The 12,508-nt window shown below is 31.3% G+C and overlaps 1 protein-coding gene across 3 annotated transcripts in view; it reads left to right on the top strand.

Moving 5' to 3' along the window:
* mitfa (melanocyte inducing transcription factor a) overlaps positions 1 to 12,508 on the top strand; it is a 56,511-nt gene that overhangs the window by 35,265 nt on the left and 8,738 nt on the right. For 2 of the 3 annotated variants that reach the window (XM_066698032.1, XM_066698033.1), the window contains exons 3-5: positions 8,747 to 8,974; positions 11,088 to 11,183; positions 11,987 to 12,101. In XM_066698032.1, the coding sequence (XP_066554129.1) occupies positions 8,747 to 8,974; positions 11,088 to 11,183; positions 11,987 to 12,101 (439 nt within the window). Of the gene's footprint in view, positions 1 to 7,753; positions 8,005 to 8,746; positions 8,975 to 11,087; positions 11,184 to 11,986; positions 12,102 to 12,508 lie in introns of those variants that run through there. The other variant, XM_066698034.1, reaches the window with a different exon arrangement.

The following is a 12,508-nucleotide window of genomic DNA, read 5'->3' on the forward strand; positions in this document are numbered from 1 at the left end:
TAATAATATACAGATTAGAGCATGTGTGAAGACTGATGGGGTGATTGATTATCACAGAGATGTGGTGTGTGTGAGACAGCGATGGTAGTAGCGGTATTTTCAATTGACGTTTAAAAAACTGCATCACTGCACTGACACAAATCAAATGTAGCTGTTGCCATCAGTCAGTTGTTTCTAGACCAGTACAGAATGGCATGACTAATAGATTAACAAACTTCAAAATGGGAAAACCAATTTATGGTTTTGTTTATTTTTAAAGTTTCATATACTTTATACTTTTGTGTTAGAATTTGTTCCATTTGAAAAGTATAGAGTCAACGGGAAGTCTTGCCATATCCTTTAGTGTGTAGTAACCTCAGCTTAAAACATAGTCCCAAACCTTAAGCTTACAACTTTTTTGTTTTGCTTTAGGTTCAATATTACATCTCACTAATTTCCATGGTTTCCTTTCGGGGACAAAACCTTAAAATGTTGTTTCCTACATCTTAAGCATTGCTAATTGCTAATAATTGTACTATATAAAGCACAAACCTGTAAATATTGTCCATAGTGTAACTGTACAAAAATTAAAACCTACATTACATACTAATTGTTTTATACTTACATTTCAGGTTGAAGTATCAAACATTACAGTACCTATAATGGTTTACAGTGTTATTCTAATGAAAAACCTAGAGATTGTCAGAAATGACCTTGCTTCAGCTATAAAATAAAATCAGGAAAAATAAGTAGTTTTTTCTTAATCTTATGTTAGTTGTTAAACTATTCTGTTGATTGTGAAAGCAACAATGTAACCATTAAAGTTGGAACAAGGATGTCTTTGTTTTTTCTCTCTAAGCTTAACATTTCACATTTGGATAGCTTCCCATTACCTCCTAGTGTACTGTGAACGAAAACCAACTGAAACTACAGCATTTGGTCACAGAGAAGAAAATAAGTACAAGTATGAGGAAATGTAGTTGATTGTGTTACTTAAATGGTAAAATATACACATATACAAAGTAATGATTAGTATATAAATAACACATTCATACATTTTGTTATATTAAGAATGTGGCTCACTTTGTAAATCATAGGGATGTTTCTGGTGAATTGCCCTGTGACTTCTGAGGAGCCAGCTACCATATATTAAAATATAATAAACGCGTGTTTAAACTTCTCTTTGAATGTCTTTATTGTTTTTCTGAGAGTAAAGTAACTTCTACATAAATGAATGGAACAATTAAATGGCATTTAGAACATTCTGACACACAATTTCTCTTTGCAGATAATGCCTAGCCCAAAGGTTTACTAAAAGAAAATATTTTATGAATTAAACAAAGGCATAGCATTATGATACATAAATAACAGCTAGCTTAAATATTGGCCAAAGGGTATCCTAATTTTTCCTTCATTGTCAGCTGTGATGCCATTTCAATATCAATATTTCTTATGTATTATCAATGTATATGATGTTCTAGAAGTAATACAAATATGCTTTCATGAGTTAATAAATACTTTAAGATTTATGAGAGAAAACATTTTACATGGCTCTGCTATCAATGATTTTACTTTTTTTTAATCCCCCTTCTGTGCATAATTTAACCACATTCTTCATTACAAAGGAGGAGTTTATTCTTGAATAACAAATGGTTCAGATAAAAATATTAAAAGGTTTTAATTTGTTATTTCCTAGTTTGTGTTCATTATTAATGTACTGTTTTACTATGAATATATGTCAATTACAATGAGAGGCATATGGCCAATAATTAAAAAATACATGTCACATTACAGAAGATACCATTTTTGAAGCTTTAAAGCCTTTATAATTTCCTTTTTCGTGATGTCAGTTTAATAAAAAAAGGACTCGTGGATTAATTTCAAGGAAATTGAAATCATGACTCATAATGTTATCTGTTTCCAAATGGGTTTGCATTATAAAGGAAGATAAGACTAAACAGCTATTAATATTTTGGGGGAAATATTGTGTAATGCATTTCAGCCAGTTGCATAAAAAGTAAGATTATGTTTTCTAGCATAAAGTATTATCCCACTGTCCCTTGAAGTAACTTTGTTAAGTAATATTTTAATTACTTAATTATCTTTTTATTATTTCCCCTTCTCAAAACTACATCCTGGTTTGTAGAATGTAATTTTATTTTGTAATTTTGTACATGTATTGAACAGTCTGCAAAGATGCATCATGAATATGGCTTTTATTGAAGTGTGTTGATTTGATTTGTGTTTAAGTGAATTGACTGGCAAACTTGTCCTGAGATTAAATACTTAATATACAATTATTGAACTTCTTGAGGAGCTGTTCCATGGGAGTGTTTGGAACTTTTTTCTCTTGTATCGAAATGCGTAACCTATCATTAACAGAATCTGCAGCCTGATCTTTACATAGGTGAATTTGCATATTCCAGAAGGAATAGAATTTAGAATACATTCTGGGATATTTTTGTATTTTAAATGCTACGCATCCTCTTATTCTCTTTAAAATCTACTTTCTATTCTGGATTGAGGTGACAAAAAATTGAAGTGTTGCACATAATAAAGAGCAGATCAGTGTACCTGTCTGCTGAGCTTGGAAAGGAAATATGGTTCATTTCTTATCGTAACATAAAAAGAAGAAGACGAAGAATAGGAGAGAAATAGTGCATTTTCTAATTGTTTATCTTCCTAGTGTAACAACACTGAAGAAACATTCCAGAAAGCTTACCGAAAGTACCCAGTGGGCACTGCATGCCAACCAAAAACTTCCGCTGTTATTGTTGCTTTAATGTCCTTTCATTTAAGTATTGAAATGGGAGACTGCTTACACTGAAGAATGATGGCACTTGTTGATACTGTGATTACATCACTGCATCTGCATGTTTCATTCACACATAATCACACTGAGAAGAGAACCCCTTGCTGTTTCATACAAATAACAATTTTGTATCATGATTAAATATAATGCATTATCCTATACATTATTTACTTCAGTAAATTCAGAATATATGAATACACAATATCCTAAGTTTCACAGGATGCCCACAGTGTATCAATACATATTAAATTGTACTAAAGACAAAGCCCTCATGTTATGATTCAGTTTTAAACTTAAATCTTACCTTTGACCCACCAATAAAATGATGAAAATAATTTGTCCCAAGTAGTTCAATATTTATTTATTTATTTATTTCTGTATGAAAGGGTTAATCCACAGGTCTTGCTCTTTGATCACCAATATTTTTGTTTCCATCAGTACATTTTCTAAGAAACTGTGGAACTGTGGAAAACAACTAGCATTTTTCAGCAACCCAGTCACATTTTCTGGATTAATTGTTTGTTGAAGGATATCCAGTTGCGAGAGATAATCTGTCAATTTATTCGGCTATCAATTTAGTGCCGTTTATTGTGCTAGTTTATTAAATGACTATATACTGTTGTTTTCCTACATTTTAATTGATATTGTATAATGTGTAAATAATGAAAATGTTCTAATATGTCTTAAGAATTAAAAGGGCTCTGTACAGAATTTATTTTAAGCTTATTTGGTGTAAAACACAATGTTCCAGATGGTAATTTTGATAGAAGGTCCCATTTGAAAAATGTTATATGCAACTCAAAATGTAATCTAAATACCACATTATTATGGACTGAGCATTTCGGAGAAGAAATCTGCACTAAAGATTATTAATGGAATATGTTCAAATATGTAATCATATAGCAATAAATAATTCATATTAGCACAGTAGAATGATGATGTAAGCCTGTGTTTTTAAACCTTTCTCTTTTTATATATTTTTTCTGAACATTTAAATTGTAGGAATATATGTTCTCAGCTTTGCTAGGAAAGCTTTGAGGGGATCTACCACACTCACCAAAATCAGTTTTTTTTTGTACTCATTTTTGTTCTGTTCCATTTCATAATTTTATTAAATCTATTTTATTTTATTATTATTTTCATCACATTCATGGCCACTGTAAATATCCCAAAGGAGAACTCTTCTGTATTTCGGGATGTGACGTTTCAACACTTACTGAATGGCAGAAAAGACAAAAAAGTTCTAAAGAGCACAGGATTTGTCTTTGCCGCAGCAGCAGCATTTTGACCACATTATATATAGGCTACTGTATATTGGTGTACATTGTATTTTGCATTTACTACAGAATCTTTTGAAAAGTGTATTTTGTGACAACTGTAAGTTGTCCTGGGTAAGGGTGATTAATAAATATATAAATGAAGACAGAAAACAGGAGACACTGCTTCACACAGAGAGTTCTTACAATCTAGAACAAACTCCCCAGTGATGTGTTTGAAGCCAACAATTTGGGAACATTTAAAAATAATCCAGATGTGATCCTTGGATCAATACGTTATTAATGGACACCAAACAAGCATGATGGGTGGAATGGCCTCTTCTCGTTTGTAAACTTTCTTATGTTCTTATGTTCAAAGTATCTACCAAATTAATTAAATAGCAGATCACTGTAGCTGTCTGCTATGCCTGGAAAGTAAGCACTAAATACAGTTACCGTAAAATAACAACAATAATAATAAGACGAATAGGAGAGAAATGGTGCATTTTCTAATTGTTTATCTTCAAAATGTACAATCGCTCAAACTCAGCACTAAAAAGAAAACCCACCTTGGTAATGAACAGCAGCCATGCTTCTGATGAAAATAATTATTTTACATTTTAAAAGTTACTAAAATAATGCAATGGAACAGAAAAATCACAGAAACATTCCTACTAACACATTTGCACATATTAACCAATCATTGTGGTGAGTGTGTTAGCTAAGCTTTAATACAAGTGTTTTCTTACTTTGTTTGACAAGCATGCTATGCCTCCAGCCATGACTAGTTTAGTTTTATTGTAGAATTTACACGTGTCTGACCTGCACATGCCTTGGTAGTTTAAAAATCAATTCTGTATTATAAATATGCTTAGTATATGAAGCTCTCTGGCATGAGATCAAAGTCTAAATGTGAATAAGTATTTAAATATTTTATTTAGATTTTGCTTCTTTAAATATATATATATATAATAATAAATAGTATATAGTACATATATAGTATATACATTTATATATATATATATATATATATATATATATATATATATATATGTTTGTTTATATACGCACACACACACACACACACACACACACACACACACACACACACATCTTGAATGGATGGTTTTAATGTGCTGTAACTTACTATCACATGTTTGGAGTAAATGTCAAATATTCCCTGAGGGCCTTTATCCTGTTGAGTCCAGATGTATTCATTTTTGTGAAGTTTGTGAAAAAAGCCAAACAAATCTGTTTTTTAAAAAAGAAAAGCATTCCCTTTGTTCCTTTTTAGCAGAGCTAATTTTGATGAATGATTAACTGAAGTGATTATTTTCTGCTTCTCAAAGACCTCTGGGATGAGACTACATCTTTTTGGTTTTGTTGAAATGAATTGGTTGAATATTCTTGCATGATTATATTCATAGCCCCCGACATAGTTAACGCTACCTTAAAAAAGCTCCCTGACACTCCATAACATATCCCATTCAGCATATCCAAATGACCTTAAAATAGCGAACTCTTCTGTTGTGTATTAAGAAGCATACAAAGGGCTTGACCGAATTGAAACTTTGACCCACCTGCAAATCGCAAATTACGAAATTGTTTTAATTTATAAATAATTGAAAGTGGCTTCTTATGATAAATTCAACCGCATAAGGGATCAGATTTGTACTTTGTGATTTGTAAGTTTTGATTTGGTCTACCCCTATGCATACTAAAACTGGAAATCAACATTTGGTTTACAGTACATTTTTAATCATATATCATGCATAGAAAAGAATGTTACAAAGAATGTCTTTTACAGTAATTTTACTTTAAATAGTTTTCATTCAGGTTTCTACCTTGTACATTTCCTTTGGTACCACAAAAATATAAATCCATTAATATTCATTCTGCTGTATTTGTATCACTCCCAAATAGCTTTAGGAAGCAGGCCAAATCACTTCCTAATTTTGATTAAATATGATAGATTTCTTAAGATTGTTGCTATTAATTATAATTAATTATTAATAATACATGAAAAATATCCAATATAGATGCTAATCCGGGGTTCAACAATTTTATTTAAAAAAAAAAAAAGTTTTACTTTTAGTGAGCAAGAACTGCTGTAATAATCCATACAGTTAATGTACCTCTGGCAAAACCTTTGATGGGATGAGCAGGATCACACTGAGATCGAGAATTCCTCTCATCGATAAATCCCAGTGGCAGTGAATTTGTAGTTTTTAACACACCATATGTTTCAGGTTATCTAAAACGGAAAGATAAAATTACGTTTTGATATTCAAAAAAGTGTACTGTGAGAAATAGCCAGCTTAAGTATATATACACAATTATTTCCATGGCGTTTAAGTATGAATTTTGACCATATAGCATTGTTTGCTCTATTTAATAAATATATTATTTGATTAATGTATGTGTGGGTGATTATATGAGGAGTGTTGTGTACTAATGTACATTTGTAATGCTAATTGAACAATGACTAAACTTAATAGCTTTGACACTGTAGTCAATTGTATATCAACATTTTTTTAAATGTGTTGAATTTTTTAATTACATTTCTTACAAATTAGTTGTATGATTGTGTGTTTGAAACATCTATATTTTTTAAATTTCCAGAAGGTGGATATACTATTTTTGTGTTTTCTATATTGATGTAATTTGTGTTTTTGCTGCATGTTCCAAATTGTGGTTGCCTGCATTAGCAAATCTATCTCGCCATACCAGGATTCAGGTAAAGGATCATGGACAATTTGTCTTCAATAATCAGTTAAATTTACACTATAGTCAGGTTTACCTAAAATTAGCAAGTTGCAGTTTCTAATTTGATTTTGAAAGCAATGTGCCTTAATGAAATAGCCTAATGCATGGCCCAGACTTTACTGTCTGTCCACCCATCATAAAATACACAAAGTAACCTGTGGCTAGGTTTTCGAAACATATTACATTTTTTTACATTTTTTTTCTTTAATAGCATTTTTGTGCTATTTTCTTTTTAGCTACTTTACAAATACATAGAATGAAGTTAAAGGAAAAGGCAGGGAGTCTTATTGTCACTCTTTAAAGTGATGTTTGTCAACTTAAGACACTTCGAGAGTAATAGCTAACACAGACTGGAAATGTTTAGAGAGAGCTACAAAATGTGCGCCAGGGTGGGGGACACTGCTGTTCGACCCTTGAGCAAAGCACTGTACCTCGATTGCTGCAGTAAAAACACACCTGTATAAATGGTTAATTGTATGTAAGAAATAGTGATATATTGAAACAATTGTAAGTCGACCCTGGATAAAGACATCTGCTAAGACATATAATATTAAGAAAAAGACATCTCCTACACATTTCTTCAACTATACTACACATATACTTAAATTGATGGGAATAAAATATGATTAAGAAGATTATGGTTACTAATTTGCTGATGTTTTAATTGCTGTATACCTAGGAAAGAAACTTGAGTATATATTTTGGTGCACTGCATTGTGAACTGTGTTAAAGCAACAGTACAATTACTGTAATCCTAGGGCTCAGAACAAACAATGTTCTATACTGGATGAGTGGAACCAAAGATGAAAAGTTGGTTTGCCTTAAGCTAGTGTCAGTTTGGAAAATGGTAACCCATCACTTAAAGGAGGCCTTTGTGCATCTGAGATAATGACGTCAAAGCAGTTCTATAAAGGCATAAATTCATATTTTAGATAAAACAACACAACATCAAAAGGGATCCTTGTGTGCTCTTCTGAATTCGTTACATGCATAACTAATTTGGTTTTGGCTTAATAAGTTGAACTTGCAAAGTTCCTCTTCTTGACTGGAATGTATACAAGCAAGGTCTGCACTCACTGGTAGAACTGAACAGCTGGACAAAGGGTATCCTTTAGCCTACCATTTCATCTTGCTAATACAGAATTTAAATATTGAAACATGTTGGAGATGCTTGAATATAATCATTATCAGGTGAGGGTAATGTATTGTGAATTTAATAAGTTTAAAACATTTAAAAAGTACATGTGCCAGATAAAGATAAATTGTCAGTTTTTCTTGTGTTTGTTTGTTGAATGATTGAAAATGCAATATGATTGTACAGATAGAGTTAAAGTCAATTTTATTGGTATGACTTTTTGTTTATTTTATTTTTTAAATATAGTTTAATTCTTTGTATTTTTATACTGTTTTCATATGCTTGCCAATATTTTGAGTGGTTCTTGAGAAATGTTTATTTTGGATTCAATATAACTACATCTCCTCTTGCAATCTATATGATGTTTGCAACGTAACAAATATCAGTCTAATTGTGACAGTGGATTGGGCTCTGGAACAAGGAAATTGTGACATTGGGATTGTATATTTTCTGTATAATTGTTATGTTTACTGCTGAAGCTTAAATCTAAAACAATACATTTCTGTACTGTTTCCCCATATGGAAGACACATATATATGTATGTAATGTTTTCATATATTGGAAATAAACCATACATATATAGACATATATTGTAAATATATGTGTCTTTAAAATTTGTATAGGTCCAAATTAATAAAGCATATTACAGTATATGGTGCATAAACATATTACTGAATTAGAAAATCAACAGCAAGGTCAATCATCTTTTTTTTTTTTTTGTAAGTGTCATAAAAGGATTGAACTTAATGTAAATCATTGTCAGTGTAGTTATCTGTCTGTGTTTTGTTTCATGTGCAGGTGCAAACACACCTTGAAAACCCCACCAAGTACCACATTCAGCAGGCACAGAGACAGCAGGTCAAACAGTATCTCTCCACCACACTTGGAAACAAACTTGCCAACCAGGGGATCAGCTTGCCTTGTCCCAATCAGACAGCTGAACATGTAATGCCTCCTGGACCCGGCAACAGCGCTCCCAACAGCCCTATGGCCATGCTTACCTTAAACTCCAACTGTGAAAAAGAGGTAAGAACACAATTCTCTTCTGGAATATGCATTACAGATTTCACTTACATTCACTGCATTTTCGGTATGAACTTATTTATGCATGCAAAGTGCATACTGAACATGCTGAACATGCACAGAATGTTGTTCTATTAGAACACGATGTCATCTTAAACAGTTCTGTACAACCTGAGAATTACTCAGATGAAGTCAGAGGAGCCTCTACAATAAGAATAGGCCAGATAGTTCAAGACATAATTTCCTGGAGAAAAGCAAATCTGTTTGAATAAAAATAGCATTTTTTCCAATAATGAAATCCTTTCATTCTTAGTAATATCGTAGGATGGAGCTATTTAAAGGGTAAAGGTTACTACTCCCTAGCCCTACACATTAAAACGCATCAATTATTTGTGATCAGTCACACTTCTGCAAGTGGAACTGAAACACATTCACTCTAAAGCATGTATAACTAGTATGACTTGTCATATATAATGCTGCACTGACTGAATTTAACAGTAATGGTAACAGCTGTATTTTATAATATGGGAAAGTTTTCTTCTTCTTCCACTCAATTTAACATAGATTTGTTATTTTTCTAATTTGTAATTTCTTTAAAAAATTGTTAGTGACATGCAATTAATTGTTTTCCTTAAAATTGTAATTTGAACATATTTATATACATGTTATTTATTCAAACAAGATAATTAATGTACAATTCATGTCTTAAATACTACAAAGAAATGCATTATTAAATAAAATAGAAAGCACAACAAATCAGAATGAAAGAAAAAAGAGAATAGTAAATAGACAATAAAAAGTATACAGGATTGTCCACAATGGGAAATGACAGATTCTCAGGACATTCATTATAACTTGTAACGTCTTCAGCGATTGCCAGATTGTGATTTGATTTTACTTATTTCATAGTCTTCATAGCAAAAAGAGCATGTTATATGATGGTATACTTTTTGAAAGGCATTGGTATTTAACTGTTTTTTAAGCAGGAAACAAGGTTGTGTGATATTGAATAGTGTGAAACTGCTGGGGTGATAGGTCTGGAAAAAGATTATAATTAATTTGTAGCAGTAGGCTTCTCTTAGACTGAGCTTGAAATTAGAAACATTTGTCTTTTGTATTCCAGTGTATGATTATTTTTAAGGACATTTGGAGAGAAGTTACTTAGTCATTTCATGTTTTGCCTATGAATAGATAAATACACTGGAGGTAATATTTGAGATGATAATAATTTCTTAATTAAATGAAAGCAACTGTAAAATGTTGACTCACCTCAAGATACATTGGGGGTTATTCATAAAACTAAATTTATATAACTAATATCACAAGACGAACTTACTATATATATATATATATATATATATATATATATATAATTCTATTCTCTGGAAGTAGAGGCTTCTGTTGTGTCATTGTTTTCCTCAGTTCATAAATCATTTATACTGGAATGGTAGCTACATGATCACGATTGCATGAAATGCCATCAGAAACGCCCCTTTATCCTCCATACAATGAAAGTGATTCATAAAACAATTTTATAACAGTAAATGCCTTTCTCCTGTTTTTTTTTTTTTTTACATGCTTTATGTTTTGATTTCTGATGTGATATTAATCAGTCTTAATTTAAAGGGGGATTGACACGTTTTTACTGAACAATATGGTGAACTCACCTTAAAGGATTTTCCAATTAATAGCCTATTACAATTACAAGGAATTCCTATAGACATTAACAATAGAGAAGGAATGTCAGGTTCTTCTATAATACTGTAGTATGCCTTGGTAGCCTGTGGTGTAAAGTAAAAATGTTCATAAACAATTAAAATGGTTAATAGACAGGGCAAAAATAAAGGATAGTGTTACAAAATGTATAGAATTTTAACAAAATAATACTTTTCATTGAAACATAAAGATAAATAAAGTTAAAGGTAGAGAACCAACGTCATAAGGGCATAAGTGGAATCACTTTTTATATGAGATTGGAAGTGGAAGGGCAAAATGAATAATTATTTAAATGAAAAGCAAAACAAACTGAGAGCAGCTCTAACTTGAAATTAAATTGACCTGTAACATTTTAAATCTAAATGGCTTAATTTGACATAGATGTATTTTGTTATTACAGATGGATGATGTAATTGATGACATAATTAGTTTGGAATCAAGTTATAATGATGATATCCTTGGACTTATGGACCCAGGGCTACAAATGGCCAATACGGTAATTTTTTTAAATTAAGCATTATTCAGTATTGCTCCTTCGCTTTAGATTCTGTATTATTCTTTAAAACAGGATTCTGTGTGGACAAAAGGGGACCCAGTAAATGTTTTTTCATAGCAAAATATAAGTGATACGGTAGTGCTGCAATATTTGCACAATATTTTGGATGCAGTAATTTGTGTCCAAATAGGTACGATGGGTCACATAAGATAATACTGTACTGAAGTGGAACTGTGTTCAGAATAATAGGAAATGTATTATTGCTTATTTATGTTATTATTTATGTTATTTTGTTTTTGGAAGATAAATTATATATCGATGTCAGATTGCTAAAATTAAAGAAATATCCTGCTAGATGCTCAGTTTAATGATGGCCATTTTAAAAACTGTCATGCCTTAATTTTTTAATTTTATTTTTAAGGGAAAAAACTATCTACTAACATGGTGCTCTCTTGCAATAAGCCAAGTAATTAAAACTTTATAATAAATAAAGTACTGTGAAACTGGCTACTATTTTTGTAAGTTGTCATGAGTTTGAAATAATTAGGACAAAACAGAGTTGTCTCTTAATTAAGGCTTACCTTCTCCGTGGGGTGCAATGCGGTTGAAGCAATACAATGAAGGTGCTTTCATTAAGGATTGTTTTACACAAAATGGGCATTTACTTTTTGTTGTAATATAATATCATTATTTAATTATACTTGTATAAGACTAGCATGATTTTTAGATGTTTTCATTGAACAATTATTATTTATTAATCTTTATTAATGTGTTTGGATTCTGTTCCTCTTTTGTTTTCTCAGCTCCCTGTCTCTGCTAATCTTCTCGACATGTACAATCAAGGGTTGCCACCACCAGGGCTCAATATTAGCAACTCCTGTCCTGCAAACCTACCCAATATTAAAAGGGAATTCACAGGTATGGACAAGTGTTTCTCTTTTCTGTCTTAGAAATTAGTATTTTTGGTAACACTTACTTTTAAGTGACTATTGCTTGAAGTGATGCAGTTTCAAAATTCCAACTGTTTAGCCTTATTTTCACTAATAATAACTTTAAATGCTTATTGGAATGTGAAAGTAGCTACTGAGTATTTTATCAGTGATTTGGGCAAAGCTCTGCATTTGATGTCGCTTGGAATGAAGTGTTACTGCAATTTTCAAATTTGGGTTGTTGACAGGAGCTTTTTATCTGATTATGTCAAAGTACAGACAATCAGGAATATTTTTTAGCTCCCTTCATTTATTTTAAGTAAGTGTATGTATGGGTCCAAACATATCAGATCAATTGCATCTTTGTGTACAGCTAATACTGATATGTTTCAGTCT

Source organism: Amia ocellicauda, chromosome 3, assembly GCF_036373705.1.
Source record: "Amia ocellicauda isolate fAmiCal2 chromosome 3, fAmiCal2.hap1, whole genome shotgun sequence".
In the NCBI taxonomy this organism is placed as follows: Eukaryota; Metazoa; Chordata; class Actinopteri; order Amiiformes; family Amiidae; genus Amia; species Amia ocellicauda.